A 24,250-nucleotide genomic window follows, 5' to 3' on the forward strand; every position below is an offset into this window, starting at 1 on the left:
AGTGTTGCCTATCACCTCTGAATATGTATGACGTGTCCCCGAGAGCATACATGTTCCATTTTATGGCCTCTTCAAAAGAAACGTGCATGTGTGTGATGTATGACAGGTTAACAACGGCTCCTTTCTCATTTGGCCTCCCCACCTGCGCTCCAACACATCTTTGGTCAACGGGGGTGGGGGGGTGAGAAGAGCTCGATAAGACTGAGGAGTTATTGACTAGAAGACGTAGAGCTTCTGCATAGCTTGTGCAAGCAGACAGAGCTGAATTATGCTGAGACTTCCAGATGTGTGTGACTCTGTGGACGATGATCCCCAATCCACGAGAGAAGGCCCCATCTATTAAAGCTACTCCTTCCCTGTTGTTGAATACACACACACACACACACACACACACACACACACACACACACACACACACACACACACACACACTCCTCTCTCTCTCGCTCTCTCTCTCTTTTCTCCAAATCCTCTTTGTTTAAATATTTTCCATTACTGCGATGCACTCTGGATGAATTATTGCATTAACACTTTTTGTATGCCAAATGAAGACCAGAATACTGAAAGCTGAGAAGGAATTAGGCCGAAGCCGAAATGAAATTACTAGGACGCTGAAGGAGGAAAGGGAGACTCTTAAAACTGTATCACTGCGGCTCATTTCACGGCTCACTAGAGAACGAGCTTTATTAATACAGCTGCAGTACACTAAAAAACTATTTTGCTCAGGATTTTTCCTTTTTTGCCATTGCTATTTGCAGTTCCGTCAGATTTAGATTTTTTCTGAAAAGTCAAAAGTGTCTGACCGAGTTGACGAAGAAACCATTTTTTACTTGTTTTTGAAATAAGATAAGTCACTCAGAGTTTCACACGCAGGCTGAACATGAAAGTAGTATCTCCTACATTAGCTTCTGAGACAGGGAAAGCTCAGATTAGAAAAACATTGTGCATGGCGGTGCAGTGGTTAGCACTGTTGCCTCACAGCAAGAAAGTTGCTGGTTTGAAACTCGGCTGCAGCCTTTTTGCGTGGAGTTGCGTGTTCTCCCCATGCATGCGTGGGTTACCTCCGAGTACTCCGGTTTCTTCCTCGGATCACAACATGCCCTATAGGTTAAAAATTGTACGTCATTTTTGATAAAAGTGTCTGCCAAATAAATAAACATATATAAACAAAAAACAAGTCAGATCTATGTGTCACTTAACATTCATGGTCTCACCCATCTTGGCTCACGACAAGGAAGGCTGCTGTTGGTTTAGCGTCCACGAAACAGCAGAGAACGTCTCCACTAGTAGAAGCTAACTGTTAGCATTAGCAACTCCACAACATGGCAGAACTCCTTCAGGCTTGAATTATTTGTAGAGATAAAACCTCAATGTTGCAAAGCAAATGGAGTCCGTGGAAGAGTTGCATTGTTGTTAGCCAATCAGAAACGAGATGTCCAAATATGAAAAAATAAGTGTCCAAATCCTGTCATCTTCTGCTCACCTCTCCTCTGACTCACTTCTACTTTCTGAAACAGGAGTGCTAGAGCTATTTCCCCACAGAGATCCACAGCATTGCTTTAATTTATACACGAGGCCACTGCAAGTGTGTTGAAAAAAGAAGTGAACTTGGTCTTTAAACTAGAAAACCTAATCTGACATGTATGGTTTTGCTGAATTTGTCTTTGAAAAGGACCCCATAAAACATCTGATGGGATTGAAATTGGGCAATACTCAGCATGATGGGACTAAGTGGTGATCTGAAACTCAAATATCCCATTTCAATTTTATAATCCAAGAACTCATCTTTGTCTGAGAATTACCTCTCAGTTTCCTTTAAAAAGAATATTTCAAACATCTCCAATCTCCATAAACTTCAAATTACTAAAATCCTGATTGATGAATCAGAAGGGAAGAGAATGTCAGACGGATAGGCTGACATCCAGAAACAGATTTCAAAAATGTTTATTTATTTATTTTTTTACATTCACAGAAGAGAATTTTAATTATGGTTCCTGGTTAAATGGAAAAGGGGCGGAGTCTCAGAATAGGTAAACCAGTGAGAAACAATCTACGGATGCATTTTTCCTAAATTTCTTTAACTGGTTATTGATGCCCCTTAGTAGCCGGTTAACTGGAAACCAACCCCCCTCGGACGTACACAAACTTTTTCCAACTACTCTTTTTTTTATATAATTCTGACGCACAGCTAAAGTCCCACACTCGTTACATTTAGGAAAAAAAGTAAAGAGAGAGTGGGAGGACAGCTGAAATATCCGTCAGACTCAGAACTTGTTGCGTGGCGGACCGTCTGGCATGAAACACACAACACGGCTTGCGATTACTTGCTTATAAGCGCATTCTGGAAGCCACGGTTTTTAAAAAAGCGCTTTAGCTTCCTTACACTGAACTAAATAATTACACTGACATTTCTTTATTTCACCAGAAAAATTTGAATTCAGACGCAAGCAGGAGCATCATGGCCGACGGACCCGTTGCTGTCTCGGTTCAGCTTGCTGTGTCATGTTCTGCCAGGCTCAGTGCTTTGATGTGAGGTTTATTGTGTCCTAGAATGAAATAACTAAGAATAAGCTGCTCCTGCGCTGGTCTCTTTGCTAACCGCCTCATGTATGAGCACATTTGTTTGTGACAAGCAACTTTCTTCTTCTGTGGTTCTGTGGTCAGTAGACATATTTTGATAGTGGTGCTCTTGGGCCCTCTAGTAGCACAAAGTATATTACACCCAAGCGCAGCAGAAGAACTTGAAGCCGTTAACCGGGCAAAACTATTCTACCCAGTTACAACATTAACGGCAATTAACTGGTTAACAATGTACGTCCCTTAAACAAACCCAAGCAGACTTCATAACAAACTGCTGCATCATATTTTCTTTTTGTTGTGTTTGCAGAGTGCCTACTCCTGCTGAGTGAAGCCCCACCTGCATCTCTGTCACCTCCAACCAACCCGACGGTGGTGCCATGTGTGTGTGTAAGCCAGGCAGAGTCCTGGCCCAGTCCAGGCGGCCCGTCCTGGGTCTCGGCCTTCATCCATCCCCCATGACTCTCCTGCTGCCTTTGATTATCCTTCTAACCAGACCTTGGAGCAGCGTGTGTGCAGCACTAGGTATGCTTCTGTGGCTGCCTTTTCTTCTCTAGCTTTGTGTGTTCTTCAGTCTGTGACAACGTGGTGCAGAAAACTGTAAATGCATGTATAAATACACATGCACACATACATATGTGTGAATGTGTGTGTGTGTGTGTGTGCACGCTGTTCCGCATGTGTGAGCAAGCGTGGGTATCAGTCAAGGAGCAGATCCTGGCCTGTCAGTACATCAGCCCTGAACTGTGGTGTTGTTAATGTGTTTTGATAAGGCGGGAGGTCCCATCAGCATGTTTCTCATCAGCTTCTTGATTACAACATCTCAACACATTTCCTGCCTCATTGGTCCTTGCACACACACACACACACACACACACACACACACACACACACACACACACACACACACACACACCCTCTCTTAGCTATCACAGCTCAGAAAATGTCACCAAGATGATTTTTCCCCCTCCTAATGAAATAAGGTATATAGCAGCATTTCAAATGGTCTTTTTTTTTCTTTGTATTTTTTTCATTTGTTTAACTACTTTGAGGCTTCTTTGACACAAAATATTTCTGAATTATTTTTAGCTGCAGAAAAAAATTCAGAATTACACAACAGCTGCCGTTGGACCACCTACACCACAGATCAGCTTGAAATATATTTCACTGAGAAGAGGTGTTTCATAAGTAGAGATACATTTAGATAACACTGACTTTTATTTTGGAGGGTGGGGCACCATCCTTGTGCAAAGCAACATTTTATACATTTTAGTTTATTAAACTGAAATTGGGGCATTGACTGGTTTTTGCTCATTTATTTATCCAGTTATGGGAATTTTACACGGCTGTGTTTTAAAAAGTCTTCCCTACTCTGCAAAAACTACGTTAAATGCTTTGATTGATTTTTCCATCCATCCATTTTCATCTGCTTATCCGGAGTCGGGTCGTGGGGGCAGTAGCCTAAGGCGAGAGGCCCAGACTTCCCTCTCCTCAGCCACTTGGGCCAGCTCCTCCGGGGGAATCCCAAGGTGTTCCCTGGCCAGGTGAGAGACGTAGTCCCTCCAGCGTGTCCTGGGTCTACGTTTAGGTCTCCTCCCGGTTAGACGTGGCCAGAAAACCTCACCAGGGAGGCGTCCAGGAGGCATCCTGACCAGATGCCCGAGCCACCTCAACTGGCTCCTCTCAATGTGGAGGAGCATCAAATCTACTCCGAGCCCCTCCTGAATGACCGAGCTTTTCACCCTATCTCTAAGGGAGAGCCCAGCCACTCTGTGGAGAAAACTCATTTCGGCCGCTCGTATCCGCGATCTCGTTCTTTCGGTCACTCCCCAAAGCTCATGACCATAGGTGAGGTATAGGAACGTAGATCGACCGGTAAATCGAGAGCTTCGCCTTCTGACTCAGCTCTCTCTTCACCACGACAGACCGGTACAACGCCCGCATCGCTGCAGATGCAGCACCAATCCACCTATCGATCTCATGCTCCAGTTTTCCCTCACTCATGAACAAGATCAATTTTATTTATTTATTTTTTTGGTTTATTCCCTTGCTTAATACAGAACAAGAAAATGTGATCATACGTAAGAACATTGACCTTATTTTCACGTAGTGCTGTTTTAGCAGATTATACCTTTTGTTTCTCCTTTTACTAATTATCAGACCAAATGTCTAAAAAAAAGGCTTTTTTACGTTATTGAATTTTTTTTTTACAGTGCATATCTCGCTACTTTTACACACATGCACGATTTTCTAAAATGAAAAACAAGTTTAACATTACGAAAATTCAGATACTGAAGTAAAGAATATTTTATTTGAGTCATGTCGTCCATGTCTCCTGATCGGACTCTCATTTTAAATACTAAAAAAATTCCCATAATGTCTTTTGTTTACTGGGCCCATCTTACTCTAACTGCATCTGCCACTTTTACATCATAGACTTTGTTGTTTATTGGGGGGGCACATATTTACTGATCTCTTAAGGCAGGGGTCTTCAAATAGGTTTGTTCAAGGGCCGGAGTTTTTTCAAGCAGACTAAATAAAGTTGAAGTATTATTGTATCTTAATTTAATAATATTTAAAATGGCTTTGTTTTCCTTCTAAACTGCTTTGATTGTGGTTTTAGTTGTGTTTTGAGAATGTAAACAATTATTGATATTTGGGACATGAATTTTGCTGCTAAACTTCAAAGCCCCCAAATTGGGAGACGTTACACCCCAAAATGTCTGCAAATGGGGGGCCGGCTGTAAAGATTTGGTGGGCTAAATGTGGCCTGTGGGCCGCCAGTTGAGATTCACTGCTAAGGTGACAGAAAACTAAAAATGAGTTCCTTGTGCACCAGGGCCTTCAAACACACACAAAAAAAAGCGTAAATAGATTTTTTTTAACTTGTTGTAAGTTGCTCTTTTAATAGCTTAAATTTGAAGAAACTCACTTAAAAACACACAAACAGGAGAAAGTTAACATTTAAACCTGAAAAAAGTGAATTCAGTATTTTTATTGTAACAGTCATTAAATTTTAATTTTTTTCTCAGGAGACAATTTCCACACTAATGCAGATTTGTCTCACCTGATCTGAGGAAAACTTCCAAGTCCTGTAACTTTTCTGCCACTAAGAGACCGTGAAGTTCTACCTGTTCCTTCCCGTTATTTCTGAGCACTCAGCCAATCTCTCAGTCAAACGATCACAAGTTACCAAGGTGTTCCATTAAAATCAGACCAGTTATGGTCCGCAACAGGGGAGTGAAACCCGCTGATGAAAAGAAAAAGGATCCTGATTATTCCTTTTTGTTCCCGAGAACTTCCTGATCATAACAGGTTTTCGTTGAGAGCAAATCCATTCCGAAGCGGAGCCTTGTAGAGCTTTTCTCTGGCGGTTGGAAGAAGCTTAAGTGGTTATTTTGCCCACGGGGTCGGTTTTGCACAAGAATCTGTGTTGAAGGGCATTTAAGAGAACATAGAAAACATTTCGGATTCAACACAAAGCCAAGAAAAACCCTAAGACGAACATGAAATTCATTCATAATCCGATAGAAAAGAGGAAGCGGTTTAAGCCATGGCTCATTTCTTTCTTTTCCTACTTTTGATAGCCCACAAATTATTGGCAGGAAAATAGGTGCCGTTTTCTCCTCCAGTGTGTGTATTCGTAAGAGTCTAGGCAGAAAATATCCTTCTCCTGCGTCTAAATCTGGCGAGGATAAATTTGTTCTGTCTGACTATTCATCGTTTTTTTTTTTTTTTGTTTTTGTTTTTTTGCTTCTTCCTGCTCAGGATTATGGCAAGCATAAAATGTAACCACGTTATTTCTGACACTGAGAGTGATCCTTCTCAAAACACAAGCGCCCTTTCTGTCACCGTGATATTCCAGCTCCTGTCGTGGGCATTGTGGAGAAATCGGAAGCTGGTCTGTGTGGCCGTTTGAAAGTGAAGGGCGTGGGATGACGTTCAAACAGGTCGACGCATCTGCCAGGGATGCTTTGATGGGCAGAGGTTTTATTCGTTTTATTTTTATTTCCAATCTCCGAACACCACGGTATGCAATGCAGGGAGGGAGGGGTCCAGGTTGCCATGGTAAGGGTCATCCTGACTTCGCCCTGATGGATAGCTGCGATTCCGTCGCTGAAGAGGAGTTAAGCTGGGCGCCATGGCAACAGGCCACAGGCAGATAGCATGTAGCTGTTTCACTGATCTGACTCAGCCACTGAGAAAAGTGTAGGTTCAGTGCTGTTGGTTCAATATCACACTTGGAAATTGCTGTTTTCTTGCAGAGGGCAACAGCGGCGCTTTGATGTAATCACCGAGATTGTTCTCCTGGATTCTCCTGCCGAGGCCGAGCGGGAACGCCAACGTTTAATAAGCTCGTAGCATTTATTAAGATCTGTAGCAAATCTGTGGAAGTGTGGCATTTACAGGCACACAATCACGCCTCTGGTATTAATACATTAAAACCAATTATAATGCTGTGAAGCTTCAGCCAACACCTCTCCTACCTGTGAAACGCTCACGTGTCACGACAGCTTCTGCTGTGCTCCAGAGTCCTGCCATGGAGGAAGCAGAGGATAAGGTGTATAAAAAATAAAACAGAGAGAGAGAGAGAAAGATGTTCCTCTGAAGCCTGGCCTCAGCCTGGCCCCATCTTTTATTTATGACCCACAGGAAGTCCTTCAGCTTGTCCTCTAGATGATACCCAGGAAGTAAGCACAATGGCGCAGCCATCAGGACACAAGTCAGCCTGACCGGTCACTGATGGTGAAATGGGGCGTGGGCGGCAGGGAGTTGTGGAGATGGTTTGATGTCTTCGGGGTATGAAGATGTCAGCTTTCATACTTTCCTTTTTTTCCCTATCCCTCTTCCTGTCATTCAGCCTCTCCAAAGTTCACCAAGATACCCACAGACCAGATCGGAGTGTCAGGGGGCGTGGCATCATTTGTGTGTCAGGCCGTCGGCAACCCCAAGCCTGTCGTCTTCTGGAACAAGAAGGGCAAGAAGGTCAACTCCCAGCGTATCGAGGTGGTTGTCACAGTGCACAAAGCTGAACTCTTACAGGAGAGGAAACAAAACCAGCTCATTTCTCTTTCCTGTCATAAATAGTACGTTGATCTTGGGCTTCAGATAGAGCAGCAGGTTGTGGGATAAAGCACCACTTTTAACATTCATCTGTATGAACGTGTTTAGCATTTTTAATGTGACTTCAGTTAGAAAAAAATGTTTAGCATTTTGTAGGAAGACCAGATACCCTCATGTTTTTTCACTGAAGTAGGAGATAGATAGTTTTACAAGCATATTTAGACACAATCCAAAGTAAAAACTAAAACTCTTAAGGTGAGCCAAGTGTTATTCATGAAACAAGTCTGCAGAGTTAGAATCCACCCAGAAGACGTTACTCCTGATTCGTTTGCGGTCCAGACCATCTCCACTTGTTTACATCACAATTTAGCCAACGCGCATAATTCCCGTCTGCTTGGCACGCTTCAGTCAAAGCACGAGCAGCTGCCTTGCTCTCTAATGTTGGTACAAATCAGCTGAGCCATCAGATCAGACCGGGTCTTCTGGGAAACAGAACTTTAAAACCGCTGCATACGAGAAGTGCTGCGTCTACGCAAAACATGTTAACCTATTCCTTTAAAATGGCAAATTTGCTCAGATGATTGAGGATGATAAGACTCCTAAATGTTTGTTTCTCGTCTGAGCGGCTGCGTCTTTTGATCACACGTGCAGTAGAAGATGGTAATTGGTAACCTTTCCAGTTAGTGATAAATGGATTATTTTACACTTCGAACAAAGTCAGGCTCGCTGCGTAATCCAGCTGCTGAAATAAACTAATGACTTGGCTGCTTCAGCGTGACAGATTAATGAGAGCGATATCAATTTTCTCTGCTAACCTCGGGCTAGAGGGCGAACGAGTTTGAAACCATTTTAAAAATTGATTAAAACACAACAAAGAGGAGGGTAAAGCATTGTTGTGCACGCTTTTGGTCACTCTACACATGCTGTTAGACTTTAGTTTCTACTAGATGCTAATAGATGGAGGTGTGTTTTTATTATTTAAACGGAGGCCTGGCTGTAACTCTATGCAGTGGTGTGGCCTGATTCTTAAAGACACGGCTTTCAAACAGGAAACTGAGATCCAGCTCACATGTTGGTAAGTACAGGGTCAGGAGTGTGTATACAGTTGCTTATTCCACCTCCTGTGATTAAGCAGGAAATTAAAAAAAGTAATGATGTTTCTCTAATTAAGACAATAAATAAAAACCACTTTAAAGGAGCAATATGAAAGAATTGCACAGTGAAGTAATCACAAAACTGTCTAATGCTGGGGTATGCAATTCCGAGCCTAGGGGGCCAGTATCCAGCACATTTTAGTGTTCACTCTGTGAACACACCTGCTTTCAATCAGCAGGTAATACACAGGCTCCTGTAGAGCCGGATGAGCTGCTGCACTGATGATTCAACCACTAAATCAAGTTGGAGCAGAGAAACCACTAAAACGTGCCGGATACCAGCCCTCCAGGACTGGAATTGAATACCCCGGGTCTAATGTCTCAGTCATGTTGGAAGTAAGGTTACATGGATACAGATTAACTTCTCAGCTAGCTGGGAGGCTGTCGATTTTTCTCATTTCAAGCTAAAGATGGACGTAGTCTTTGTTTATAATCTGTGAGTCCAGTGGGTTGCCAAGTCAGTGCCAGCAAATGCTGCAGCGCTAGCATTTGTAATTGAACATCGGCAGGCAAAACGCAGCAGCCAGTAAACAGGAGCGACCCAGAAGTTATTTCTTGTACCCATATGAAACCATGAAATTGTTTTGTTTTACTCAAATATCAGGATAAGAAGGCTAGAGGCTAACGTTGAGCTAACATTGCGGTGAATTGGAAGCAAGTAGTCAGCCCTAAAAAATCTCAAACTACTTTTTAAATTACCAGCAGCTCAATATTACAGTGAAATGTATTTATCTCCATATCAACTTACTGTGTTTGAATCGTCTTTACTTCTTTACTTCTGGCACTGATTCATAACTGGCAACAGCCGTGAAACTCGCAAAACAGGATTGAGAGATTCACACGTGTGTTTAGAAAAGGAGCTGCAGTACCCAAATGTGACCACAGGATGCCATTATTATTTCAGTCTTACATATTGCACCTTTAAGATTTTTACAGTTTTCTGGTTTGGTGATGTTGTGACTAATATTGTGTTTGTTTGGCTGATCAGACTATAGAGTTTGATGAAGGAGCCGGAGCCGTGCTGAGGATCCAGCCACTCAGAGCGCCCCGAGATGAGAACTTCTACGAGTGTGTGGCCCGGAACAGTGAAGGACAGGTCGCTGTCACTGCAAAGCTGGATATTATCAGAGGTGAGGACTGTAAACATAAATATTCATGTATTTATACAGTTTCAGCTGTAACTTTCAGCCTCATTGGCCTGTTAGTTGTAGATGTGACAACACCCTGCCTCTACATCAGGCTGCAGCGAGCTGTTCCTTTTATAGTCCTTTAGAGTGCGCCCAAGCATGATCTGGCCACAGAAAGGGCCGGCCAGCATGTTAGCTCAGGGGCATTTTAGCATTGCTGCTTGCTGCAGTCATTCTGCTTCCTGGCCAGAGAGAGGGCGTTAATCCAATGTTGACTGTCTCCTTGGAGGAAAACCTATCTAATGCCTCGCTCCAGCAAGTTACGAGCTTAAGTTGCAGCGTGTGGCTGTTTGCCTGGGATCTGAGTGTTGGCCGTCGGCCCGGCACAGCTGGACTGGAAGAGGAAACAGAGGGTGGCTGCTCAGGCTGACGCTTAAACAAGGAGATTCGTGGGATTAGGCTTTGGTTCGGCCAACAAGCCTTTGTTGCCAAGAGTGATTGTGGAGGAGAGGGAGGAGGTCGAGGAGAGGTGAGGGAGCATGATGGAGAGTAGGGAGGTTTGAGCAAGTTGAGCAGCACAACGTGATCGTGAGAAACAATAGAGATGAAATGGGACGTCTGAGGAGTTTGTGGGGGGTATGAGCACAGAAGATGGATGAGGATTGTAGAGTTGGCGGGGCTGTGTAGTAAGCAGAAGGCTGGTAGCCCAGGGAATAGACTCCTGTCCATCTGTTACCCAGTCCATCATCTCTGCACACACAGCTCCAATCTAAAGCACATTACCACAGAAACGGCACCTCAAGGCTCTGTGTGTGTGTGTGTGTGTGTGTGTGTGTGTGTGTGTGTGTGTGTGTGTGTGTGTGTGTGTGTGTGTGTGTGTGTGTGTGTGTGTGTGTGTGTGTGTGTGTGTGTGTGGTGGTTTCTCTACGATTATGCTGTATAAGTCTCACTTTCTTTCTCTAAGCTCAGTTTCCAAGGATCCTCTCATTCTGTCTTCGACTGTAAATAACAGAGCATCCGTAAGTGAAGCAAAATGGAGATGGATAACAACAACCTGCCACAGGCATGCAGACACACATCATTCCTGCTGCAGAGACAACAGCAAGGCTTATTTTGTAATTTGTTCAGGTTTGTTAATACAAAAGAAATGTTCCATCTATTATTACGACTAAGCTTCTCGGTCAGTTGTGCATTTGGTCATTTTAAGGTTGAAATGAAAGTTGTTCCAAATTCTTTTCCCTTCTTTAATGTAATCTCAAGTTTAAAATACACAAAAACTGTGTTTAATTTATAGCTTTTATTTTAGTTAAAAAGTGCTTCTGAAGATATTTTTTACATAGTTGCTCCCATGTTGTATTTGTGATCTAAGGCCATTAAAGCCTTTAAATGTCTTTCTAAGCACAGGTTATATGATGAGATTAATATTTAAAAAACGTTTTAATAGAAAAAAATACATAATTAGTGAGGATTTGAAGTTCCAGAGAGGATGCACAGGTCAGAATTTAAATTACCATAAAAAATGCTACAAAAAAGGCAGAAAACCACATAAAAGAGAACGAAAAGTAATAAATCAATTAGACACACAATAAAAACAGATTCTTAAACCATTAAAACAGATGCAAAGATGCAGAAAGAGGAGGATTTACCTCCTGAAGCGTAGAGCATACTATTAGCGGGTTTCTGTCTGGTTATTTAATGGCTGCAACAGACTCCTGAACAGGTCATAACAAATGCTTTTAGGAGTTTAAGTGTGCAGAAATTCTGCTTGGGTCAGTTTTTGAAAAAGTGGTTCATTGGGGAAAAGGCTCAGTGGGTTAGGAGGAAGATTTTTCCCATTACCGTTCACAACTCCTTCCACTCCCATCTTTTCATCCTCAGATGTGTTTCATCTTGTCGTTTTTCTGAGTTGACTGAGACTAATTATCAAAGCTGTGCTGTATGACGACTTGTGGCTGGCCACAGGATGTTAGCTGCTGCTCTGTAGGCTGCCTAATGGATGGACCATAGGTTCTGGTCGGGGAGATCTTTCTTTTTGTGCCGTATCCACCATCATCACCCATCCCATTAGCTTCTTCCTTCCTTTTAGGTTTTTTTTCCTTCCCGCTCCATCTTCCTGTACTTTTACCCACAGCAGTATCCGTTTCTAATTTCTTCTCTTTTGTTTTATTCATCGTTCATCTTCTCTCGACCCGCGCTGTCTGCTCAGACTTCACTCCTCCTGTTGCATATTTCAATCCACCCTCCCTCCACCACTCTTATGGACACTGCAGTTGTGTTGTTTTGCTTTTAGGGGATAGAAATATCTGCAGTTCTCCATGTTTGAGAACCTCCGGTGGGCGGCTGATTCTCATGTGTGCAGCGCTGCACACGCACATGCACATGTGCACAACCTTCACGGCTGCATGTGAATTTGTGCACGCTAATTTCTTCCTGTTTGTGCAAATGCGTGTGCACGCCCAGTTCGTGCAGAGTAATCCTGATTATACTCATCTCCCAGCGTCCCATTTGGGGGGGGAATGGGAGGTAAGGAATGGGGGAGAAAAAAGGGGGCGGAGAGATGTTCTGCTACCTCCCTTCATATGAACAACAGAGTGATTTCCCCCCAGGCGTCAGCTGCATTGGCAGGCCGGCGGCTCAAGCGTATTTCAGTATGAAAACAACAGAGAGTATCAGCTCAGCCTGCATGAGGATTATGCTCCTTGAGTTGAGAGGAGAACTGTCTCTTTCATCACTCGCCCTCTTCTTCACTTTCCATGTCCTCCCTCTGTTCTTTTCCCAATTCTTCTCTCTTTTACTTTCTCTTCCTGTGTTTTGTACACGTGGGCTCACCGTGTTTGTCCCTTATGCTGCAGCAGCGCTCTGAATGGGCGAGGACGCGTCTGCTTTTTTGGGGGTGTATGATTGATCCAAGAGGTCTGGATTTGCATTGTATTGGTGATCTATTATCATAAAGGTTTATTAGCATTTAAAGTGCTTCCCTACAGAACCTTCTGCAGCCTATGGGAGTCAATGCATTAGAGTCTCTGAAGACTGCTGAGTGCTGGCAGATTAATCCTGAATCGGACTGCCTGAGATCAGCTTTTATACACGTTGCGATTTCCCTCTGAAATAACCTGAAATGTGAAAAGGCAACCTGTTTTCTAACAGGTCAAAGTGTGTGTGTGTGTGTGTGTGTGTGTGTGTGTGTGTGTGTGTGTGTGTGTGTGTGTGTGTGTGTGTATGCATGCATGCATACGTGTGTGTACATGCGGGTGAGTGAGGTACAAAAGCACACAGAGCTATGAAACCTGGATAAATGTTTGTTTGTTTGTACTCTATGCATTATGTGTTTGGCTCACATGGGTGTGTATCCTTCAGCCGTATGTGTGTGCGACTGCGGCGGACACACATATTGCAAATTTGCCCAGATCTGGTTGGCTCAGCTGACTGGTTTTGGGCACCAGGCCTGATTGCCCTTCTGCAAACATAACCAGGCCAAAAATGTTCACTCTCAACCTCTTGACGCACACAAACAGACACAAACACAAAGCTCCAGGGAACAATGCTGTCCGGCTCTTTGCCAATGTTCCCTGACACACTGTTGACACACACAGTGTTTGTTGTACATACACACGGTGCCTTTTTTAATTCTACGGGCCATCTTATCAATTTAACCAGGAGACAGAAAATCAGCTTGACTTTTGTGCAGCAGTGTTTGCATTTGATAAATGATTCATTTGGTGAAAAGTGTGATCAAGGCCATGCCCGCAGTGTCTATTTCAAGCGGTCGCTGACTCATCCAGGAACCCGGCGGAATACCTGTAGCTCCCTATTCTCATCTCCAGTGAACTGTGCTGAAGAGTTCAGAACAGCAAGCTGCCTGCTGGTTTATCTGCACCAAGAGGACCGAGTCTGCAGCAATGTGGTCATCTGTTGGTCTGATTGCCTCAAAAGCATTTCATCTTGATTATGACAAAAAAAAACACACAATTCTCTTAGTTAGCACAGAAAGCCTGGTTGTTTAACACGGACATTCACTGAGTTTGGAAGCACACAACATTTATATGATGAGGATGCTGCAGCTTGTTCATCAAGCTGGAGTTTTCCATCCCTGTAGATGTAGTTGTACTTGTATCACTGGTAAACTTGTCTTGAAAGCACAAAATGTCTCTAGTAGGGATGGACAATATATCTACATCAATATCAGTATTGGCCGATGTTAGTCATTTTTTAACATATCGATATCGGTTTGATAAATTAAACTGGGCCGATATTAACAACCGATATTTTTTCCATCTCGTCTCCATTTGTTTGCCTGTTTCAGAGGGTGAGGGGGGTGATGTGTAATTGTTTAGTCACGTGAACAGTGAATTAAATAATCTCAGAACCGTAAATGTGTGTGTTGTGTGTACATAATAACATAAATTCAGCTTTAAACATTTTCATTCCATACAAAATCTGCAGATTTTAGAAGCATTAATGTCAGTATATTGGTACCGGCAAATATCGGTTATCGACCATGATAGTGATCTTAATATTGGCATCGGCCTAAAATTTTCATATCAGCGAATCACTAACTAGTTTCTAGCTTAAGTTTTCAGATTATGTAATACTTAAACCATCCAGAGTTTACAAGTTAACCCTTTCACTAGCAGGTCAGCCATAGAGCCCATTGTATTCTGCATATTTCATGAAAGTGTTCACTGAACTTAACAAATAAGAAAAACAAAAAATTGCAAATATTATGTATCTGTCTGTCTGTCTGTCTGTCTATCTGGAACTGCTTTAGAGTTGTTCTCCAGTTATGTTTCTGAGCATTCCTTTTCTGTGGTCATCTCTAAGTTTCATTTCTCCTCCACCTCCCTCGCCCACGGTGTCCCAAAAGGTTCTTTGCTGGGGCCTCTACTTCTATGGCGCGGTATGGGGGCCAAAATTAAGACTACTGCCCAGCAGCAGGAGGCTATATCAATTCCGAAGCATACCACCGATCTGATTAATGATAAGCAGGCGTCGGTAACTGAGAGGCTGGTGCTGCTTACTGAGAAATAGCACCTTTACCGGCGTTACTACTAGTTACTCTACAGACTAGCTGCCCTCGGCTTGTCATTGACTGGTTCACACACTCCCTCTGCTGTCTATTAGCATCGGATAGGCTAGCGTTAGCCTGGACGGGCTGGTGTTAGCATTGGAGAGGCTAGCCATTAGCATGTCTCGGAGAGTCACTTACTCTGTTAAATGCAGTAATTTTTTTTTTACTTTTATTAAACGTATGACATACTATGAGACCTGCAATCACAGTTGTTCCTTTGACAGAACGTGTTGTTATACACATTAACTTTAAGCATATTGTAAAGCTGACAGCCTGTTAGCATTTATTAGGTGCTGCGTTAACTCTATTCTGCTCTTAATTACAGGTTGATGCCGTTTTCTTTTTAAATACCGTAAATCCTCTAATACAGGCCCGGGCCTGTATTTTACTCAAGGTCATCAAGCTCCAGGCCTTTATTGGAAGGAGCGCCAGAATTAGAGGCAGGCCTCAATTTCTATTTGAGCAAAATGAACTACCAGTAGAATGAATAAAAATGGGGTGTGTCTATTTGAACCTATAAAATACTAGGTTCATTCATTGAAAATGTACAGTTACCATAACGTGGTATGGTTTGCATATAAAACATTAACAACAAGGCTAAATTACAGTAGGGAAATACTGTATTGTAACAAAACAATAGCAAACATACCTGTACTGCATTTTAAACGTTATTAAATACTGGCATTAGAAAAGGCAAATGCCACCTTACCGTTTCAAAGTTGAATCATTTCGTCTCGTTTGGGTTGTAGTAAAAAATAAAATAAAAACCCTCAAATTCAATTCAATCTTTGTCCAGTTTAAAGTAAGAAAAATAAAATACCGGTAATCCAATTCAGTTTCATCCTCATCCAGTTTGATGGGTCGATGTTAAAACGTTTAGCAGCTTGCTCCCCTGAGCGTTCTGCAGCATATATCAGCACGTTCTCTCTGAACTTGATATCAAATTTTCGCCTCCTCTTCGGCTCCGCACCTGCCATGGTTAAAGTTACCCTCGCGGTCTATCACTGGCAAATCAAAAGTGAGACGGATGACACAACCGCCCCCCTGTGGTACTTGCCTGTTACCACATTCCATCCTGCCACAATACAAAAAAACGGCCATTATTCACCTCCGCCGACTCCGACACCGGCCAAAAAGTGATACCCGGCCGTTAATCGAATACAGGCCAATATTAGAGGATTTACGGTAGTTTGGTTTTCTTGCACATATCATATCAGAGAAAAAGCCAGAGCTAACTTGTTTGTACTTTCATCTTTGGATTTTAAATCCTTTGTATTGAATTACAGGTTGATAATTATTAAAACTGTGATGTTATCTTTATTAAAACTATATAATATGTACAAAAAAATAAACCCTCATCTAATAAAGTGACTCTACGAGACATGATAATGGCTAGCCTCTCCGATGCTAACGCCAGCCTAACCATGCTAAAGGTCCGTCGAGGGGGTAGGAAATCCAGGTAGTGGCCAGCCTAGGCATGCTAATGGCTAGCCTCTCCGATGCTAATAGACAGCAGAGGGAGTGTGTGATCCAGTCAATGACCAGCCGAGGGCAGCTAGTCCCTAGCGTATCTAGTAGTAATGCCGGTAAAGGTGCTATTTCTCAGTAAGCAGTGCCAGCCTCTCAGTTACTGGCGCCAACTTATCATTAATCAGATCGGTAGTTTGCTTCAGAATTTATATGGCCTCCTGCTTCTGGGCAGTAGTCTTGATTTTGGCCCCCATACCGCAGCATACTTTTCCTCCTCTATCTGCTTCCTCTTCAGCTCTTTTCAAGGAATTTCCTACCATCTTTATGCAGATGACATCCAACTGTACAGTACATCTCCTTTAAGCTCCAGGAGATGTCTAAGCTGGAGCTGTTACACACCTGCTTAGACTCTATTAAACCTGGATGGCTGGGAGCTTTCTACAGCTGAATGAAGATAAGACTGAGATCCTCATATCTGCCTCAGACAAGCTGGTTCCCAAAGTCAGAGACTCTCTTGGTCAACTTGCTTCTCACACTAAACCCTCTGTCAGGAATCTTGGTGTGACCTTTGACCCAGCTCTCACCCTGGATTCAGGGTTTTGATGTCAGTTCTCTTGTTCGCTCTTCTTTCTACAATCTCAGGAACATTGCTAAGAAAGTTGTTAAAATCCTGGTTATGGTTTAGGGCCTTACATTGACAAGCACCATCATACACTGGTGATCTTCCACACCCCAGCAGATCCCTGAGGTCCAGTGACCAAAGTCTACTGGTTGTGCAGCGCACCAGGCTAAAGACCAAAAGTGACAGATCATTTGCCGCTGTGGCTCCCAGACTCTGGAACTTCATTTTTTAGATTGATGATATTTATTTCTTTATTCCAAGAGTGACCATGCTTGATAAAGAACCATTTGGAAAAAAATATTTCCAGATGGTGACCAGTACTGTGTTTGCCATTGGTTGAGAGGGATCATCTTAGATAAATTAACAAAAAGATGATTTTGACAAATCTTTCACAGCCAGTGTGTTTGGTCATCATTCTGCCATCTTTACTTACTAAAACACCAACACAAAGATGTTTGTGTGCGTTAAATTGTGAGGTTGATTGCACAGATTTGTTTAAATTTACTTGACTGTAACATTGACTGGTTTAAACAATGCTGCTCTGCAGACTTTACTAATTTTACAAGAATAGTTTGTGTATCTTAAAGTATTATAAATGAAATGTTATATGAAGTACCTCACTTCTAGCTCAAAATAAAGATTTAAATCAAATTAAATGTTATACAGTGTAAAACATGATGTGTTAAATCTGTGTTTTTGAATATCATTATTATATTTTTTTAAAGAACCATTTCTGAGCTGGATTAATGAACAAAATCAACACAACTATTAGTTCCAGCTCCTCCAGCAGTGAGTCACAATCTGTTATGAAGCCTTCACGGTGTGTGATTCCAGACAGCACACTGACATGTTGGTAGAAATATTTTTTTATTTCAGCTGCTTGTGTTTTATTCTGCTGCCAAAATAATATTTAGGTGTTTTTGTTTGTTTGTTTGTTTTTGCAATCTGGGGTCTAAAGATGATTGTTGGCAAATTTGTATTTTTCTTTTTCCTTTCCAGACTAATTTACCGCAGCATGGTTTCATTTTGCTTCTCTTGATTTGCACGTAGCTCTCCGTTTCCCCAACTTCTGAGTAATTAATCAGTCTGAGGTCCACCCACGCTGCCATCATCTGCAGCATTAATAGAGACCTGTTTGGAGTACAAAGCCAGACTCCCTACAGGCACGCATGCACACACACACACAAACACACACATATTTTCATGGCCTAGACCCAGTGCAGTGGTGCGCACTAATTAACAGACAGGGAGTTCATGTAGTAGTGGCCAGCAGAGTGATAAAAAGACCATCTGAACTCTCGCAGGACAGGGGTGGGATCGGGCGGAGGGGATCCGGAGGAGGCCAAAGAGGAGCAGATGTAGGTCCAGCATATTCCTCACCTCTGGGGACCCAGCCTTCTGACCTGTCCATCGATCGCCCTCCTCTCCTTCCCTTTTCTCCCTCCGTGTCTCGTCAATGGCCGTGTCACTTCCTTCCGTTCAGGTGCATCATTAGCATTGATCAGTCGGGGAGGGTGAGGAGTGTTTGATTGTCCCTGTTTTCTGATGACAGAAGGGGTTTTATGCGGGTTGATCGCTACACTAGACATCATTTAGATTTTCCTCCCAGTTTTTCTCTTGTTGATAGATTTTGCGGCATTTCCTTTTCAGCATCAGCAGCAGTGTCTTTCTGATGAGGTACCTCCGACGCCTCTCGACCCCATCACAGAGAGATTGTGCGTGTGAACAGATGGTGTGTGTCTGTCGTGTGGTTAGGCAGCGGGGAACCCAGAGGAGGAAAAGCACACAGGAAGCTGACGTGGTCACCTCAGACTCCCTGTGGGGCTTGGCGTTTACGACTCAAACGGGTTTCGTCTGAATATTTGAGCCAATCAAACCTTAATCCTAGTAATCAAGCCAATCATGGCTGTCATAGAATTATCCATCACCTCCAGGTATGGAGGAGGTGTTTGCTTCTGAGAGAGAGAGAGAGAGAGAGAGAGAGAGAGAGAGAGAGAGAGAGAGAGAGAGAGAGAGAGAGAGAGAGAGAGAGAGAGAGAGAGAGAGAGAGAGAGAGAGAGAGAGAGAGAGAGAGAGAGAGAGAGAGAGAGAGAGAGAGAGAGAGAGAGAGAGAGAGAGAGAGAGAGAGAGAGAGAGAGAGAGAGAGAGAGAGAGAGAGAGAGAGAGAGCTTGGTTGAAAGGGAAAGGAGTGGGAAAAGGAAAAAAAAAAGAAAAACAGGTGGGCTGATGGAAGCATGAATTCGTGTCTGGCCATCTGGTGTGTTGTCACTGAGATCCGTAATCCTATTCAACACAGAAAGTGTGTGTGAGCGTGCTCGTCTGTGTTTGAGCTAGAGAGCAACTGTTTTTCTGAGCGTGCTCGTTTGTTGTCACGTATCAGTGTCCTCACGGCATTACTCCAAAAACATGGCTGAAGTCTGGAAATTTGACATAGCTGTAAGACACACACACACACACACACACACACACACACACACACACACACACATGCACCATTATAATCAGACATACCCAGATGCATGGAGACACATCCCAGAACGGCCTCTCTAATCGTTGCTACATTTCAACAATTACCACTAACAAGTCCTTATTACCCCCAGTGCCCTGCCCCTCCGCATGATCCCAGATTCTAATTGCTGTTTCTGATCGGCTCTCTGCATAGTTTCAGGTTATCAACGCAGAGCCACACCTATGAAAGCTCGCCGTCACCGAGCACCTGTGTTTCTAGGTTAGTAACCTAAAGAATCCATACGCGCGCGCCTGTGTGTGTGTGTGTGTGTGTGTGTGTGTGTGTGTCAGCAGCGCTGAAGCGACTCCTGCTGACTGGGCGGTGTGTTTATACACTTCTAGAAACAGCCTGTCAAACACATTAAAACCTAGCAGCTCTCTTTTTCCCCGCCTGTTAAATCACCTAATGAGTCGCTGGCTGTTGGATTAAGCTCCAGACTTTGATCACGACGGCTGAACTGGCGCGGCTGTCTGCTCTAGTGTCTCTGCGTTCAAGGGTTTTGCAGATGTGAAAGGGAACAGTGCCTCTCAGATCGCTGTCTATGAGAGCAAGTGCTCTGTTTCACCACAGACCAGGATGAAAGGGTGAACTGTGTAGCATGAGTCTAGGAAAAACAGCAGCCCATCGTGGTACATTTGACAAACAACAGGAGAAGTATCTCACACGTTTCCTATCTTAGGGGAAATCTGCTGAGTTTCACCATCCTGTCTTTCTATTCCAAAATCCTCAATTCGGTTTATCAATTTATCTATTTTTCTGTTGTTTCCAGAGGACCTGTTGCCACTGGGCTTCCCCAGTATAGACATGGGACCCCAGCTGAAGGTGGTGGAGCGGACCAAGACAGCCACCATGCTGTGTGCGGCCAGTGGCACCCCGGACCCAGAGATCTCCTGGTTCAAGGACTTCCTGCCCGTTGACCCCAGCCTCAGCCAGGGTCGCATCAAACAGCTTCGATCAGGTGACAACCTCGAGTCCATCCTTAAAAATAAATAAACAAAACTAAAAACTCCAAAAAAAACAACAAATCCCAGTTGCTCTAAATTTGGTGATTATCAGGTTTTAATTATGATTGAGGGATTACATGCTGCTCCCTGTGTTTATCTATATCCTTTGGGGGTGTAAAACCTTTTTAAAGCCAATTTCATTAAAAGGATGATTGTGCCATCCTTAAGCCAGGGGGAAAAGAATTGAGTTTTATTAACATTTGGGAGAAAAGATTAGGAAAAAATGTCATTTTAAAGACAAATTTATCTCTATATTATGAATCACATGCATCAAAACACTCATTGGAATGCTGTAATGCAATAAGTGTTTTATTTATCGATTAAAAATACCACAAATGTCATTAAAAAGGATGTAAATCAGCCTGGAATCAAACATTAAAGATCTACAAGTTTCATAATATTTCTAAATAGATATATAGGGACTTTTATTTGAACTACACATGTAGTTATTATGTAAATGAGCATTTTAAATTTGGAGTTTGAGAGTTATTTAATCACACAATGAGAAACGGAGAGAGAAGCCTCAGAAGGGGAAACCACGGGCGGAAATATCAACAGATAAACACGGAGGAACGACTTCTTGTGCTTAAGAAGGTTTGTTTACGCTCTTGTGTATGGATGATGCAGTGTCTCTCGGAGTGAGCCGGCATGTTTTTCACAGCCATTTTCACTCAGCCGTCCTCGGGGAGGAGCGAAAGTGATGGTGAGGCGAAACCATTTCGCTGTAGCTTCATCCATATTCTCAGTGCTCCTGCATCCTGCCAGCTCTCATATCTCCACGCTGTCAACAATATCTTTCAGTGATCACTTGTAGTCTTTGTCAACTAATACATCTGTAGCACTATTTGCAGAGCCTGCAGCTGTGTTGGTGGAAGGGATATGTCAGCCATCATGAAGTCTGTCTCTGTGTAAAAGTGATAAATTATTGCTATCCTAGCTGTAGAGAGCTTCTTTGATGGACATTAATTTGAAGAAAAGGGTTTACACCCCCTGAGCTGATAAGCTAACGGCTAGTCAGAGGTCAGCCCATCCTAGTGTTGATTGAGGTTGTTTTAAAGCAATTCTAACCACTAAATGTGTGTAGTAATTTATGCTACATTAAAATACTAAAGAAATTTTCCTTCCTGTGATCATTTCTGCAGGAAATTTTAAAAATTCCTAACAGACTTCATTCCTGAAATCACTGGATTTGCAACGTCGTTGCTCCTTTTGAGACCACAACTGAGTATACATGCAAATAAAGATGGAACACAAAACTGACAGAGGTCAGGTCAGATCCATCAGCTCTTTTACAAGATGTCCTAAAATGCATTTCCATGGCACACTTATGAAAAACATTTTTACATCGCTCTTATTCCAAACTAAAGGCCTGTAGATGCCTCTAGTTTGTGATTAATTACAAAAATATATTGTGCCACTAATTGACAATGAAATTCTCCTACATTCTTAAAGTGCTTAAATGCTCTTTTGTCTCAGCTATGATAACATTTAGGATCGAGCATCAGTATAACTTATTCCTGCTAAAAACCCTGTTAAAATGATGTGCTCTGGTATTATTTTAGGCTGTAAATGAAAATGCTGGACACATCCATGTTTGTACAGTTCGTAAGACCTAAGAAACAACCATCATAAATGCATGTGAGCTAATTCTACTCTTACACATGAAAACATCTGACTGTAAAGATGTCTGGCTCTGGTAAATAAATGTGTTGAAATGCCCTAGAAGGCTCCTAAATAAGGAACAGGACAGAATAAACTATAAGTTGGTTTGTCTGAAACAGACTTTTTTTCTCTTTATCTGAGATGTTAGAAATAAACATTACATTTCAGATTCAGTTTAGTCTTTCTTAAAATCTATCCAGCTGGTCCAGTGCAGATTGCACATTTAATCAATTCTTTACAGTTTTAAATTAGCATTTTTTACACTTTTACCACTGCTTGCAGGCCTTTAGAATGTAGAGTTGCTGGAATACTGATGCTGTATGAGTGTACAGTCACTAAAGCCCTGTTTCTGTGGTGAAACACGTTTTCAGCCCCTAGACCTAATCCTGAGTGTAATTTACCTCCAATAGCCCACTGATGTGTAAAAATGGCTGCTTGCTACTGTGATATATATTGTAGCATACCTACAAGTGTAATAGCCTTTGAGTAGAGCAGTCTGAAGTGTGGCTGTGAAGGAAGTGTGGTGTAAAAACAGCGTTTCTGCTGCATGGATGCAGCTGAACCACCCTAAAAACAAGACGCCCATCTGTTTCAAAGACATGTCCAACTCTAAAGCCTGTAGTCGGCCATTTCCTTCTAAAACAACAGCGAATAGCCAAAAGGAGCAATTCTGGATTTAACGGTTAATTTATAAACGCAATGTTGATGTTGCTCATTCTGTTGTTTTTAACTTAGCTACAACATTTGCATTCACCGTAAAGGGACGATGCAGAGTTTCTGTGGAAAAACTGGCATCTCTGCAGATAGCTTTTTGAAAAACTTCCCTTTAGAGAAACTGAGATTAGTTCGGACTGGATCGACATGCTAACAACTATTCAATTCAATTTATTTATATAGCGCCAAATCACGACAAGAGTCGTCTCAAGGCACTTCACACAATAAACATTCCAGTTCAGGTCAGTTCATTAAGCCAATCAGAAAAAATGTTTCCTATATAAGGAACCCAGCAAATTGCATCAAGTCACTGACACAAGTCAGTGACTTTACAGCAATCCTCATACTAAGCAAGCATATAGCGACAGTGGAGAGGAAAACTCCCTTTTAACAGGAAGAAACCTCCAGAGGAGTGAATTACTCCCAGGGTAACACAACTCCAAAGTTACTTTCATTTTATTTTTTGCAGCTAATATTGGTAATGAAGCTAACTTTGTTTGGCACTTTTGGGTCAGTTTGTGACACGTTTTTACAGATTACTTTAAAGTGCCATAGTCATTTTTGAAAAAAACAAAACAAAACAAAAAAACACCCCTTGGGTGCCCCTAAGAGTCACACAATCTATTGGCTACAGAATATAGTACAACACCTGCTTGTGACACTGCTCTGCTGAGCTGCTATAAGGTCAAAGTTTCCAGAACCAGCTCAGAACAAACCAATTGTCTCCCTCTCGCCTATTGGTTGCCAGTGGCATGTGAAGAGCATTTCAAGCAATTTGGAAAAAAAGTCCCAGAAAAACATCTCAGACTGTACCTTAAAACTGAGGACATCTGCTTTGTAACTGTATGCACACTGATTAGCCTTTAGCTCATGATCAGATCTAAACTTTATTTCTGTGGTCTGAAACTGAGTTTTCAGTATGTTTTTTTTTTTTTTTTTTTTTTTACGTTCGATCGTATTATTCACAAAAACACTCAATTATTCAATTTGGTTACGTTCTGGAAGCCTATGTCAATGTTTTGAGTTGTTGCAAGACCAAACATACACTGTTATAAATTAAATATATATGTCTGCTCCTATAGCTTTAAAGGTTTGGAACACTGAAAACCCATCTTTTAAATAATATTTCTGATTATAATTGGTCACTTTGAGTTTTTCTGGCAGGCTGAACATGAAAATAGTCTCCTACACCCATCTCCTACATTAGCTTCTGATAGAAAATAGACCGTGAAACTCTAGGACTTAAAACCCTGACAGATCTACGTCACATTGTCACTTA

General features: G+C 42.4%; 1 protein-coding gene across 1 annotated transcript in view; it reads left to right on the forward strand.

Moving 5' to 3' along the window:
- The window catches only part of LOC107384125 (receptor-type tyrosine-protein phosphatase S), a 99,427-nt gene that overhangs the window by 25,896 nt on the left and 49,281 nt on the right, over positions 1-24,250 (forward strand). The window contains exons 2-5 of the mRNA XM_054739092.2: positions 2,888-3,102; positions 7,439-7,584; positions 9,784-9,925; positions 20,361-20,549. Of these exons, the coding sequence (XP_054595067.2) occupies positions 2,958-3,102; positions 7,439-7,584; positions 9,784-9,925; positions 20,361-20,549 (622 nt within the window). The 5' untranslated portion in view covers positions 2,888-2,957. The remainder of the gene's footprint in view (positions 1-2,887; positions 3,103-7,438; positions 7,585-9,783; positions 9,926-20,360; positions 20,550-24,250) is intronic.

This window comes from Nothobranchius furzeri, chromosome 11 (genome assembly GCF_043380555.1).
Source record: "Nothobranchius furzeri strain GRZ-AD chromosome 11, NfurGRZ-RIMD1, whole genome shotgun sequence".
NCBI lineage: Eukaryota > Metazoa > Chordata > Actinopteri > Cyprinodontiformes > Nothobranchiidae > Nothobranchius > Nothobranchius furzeri.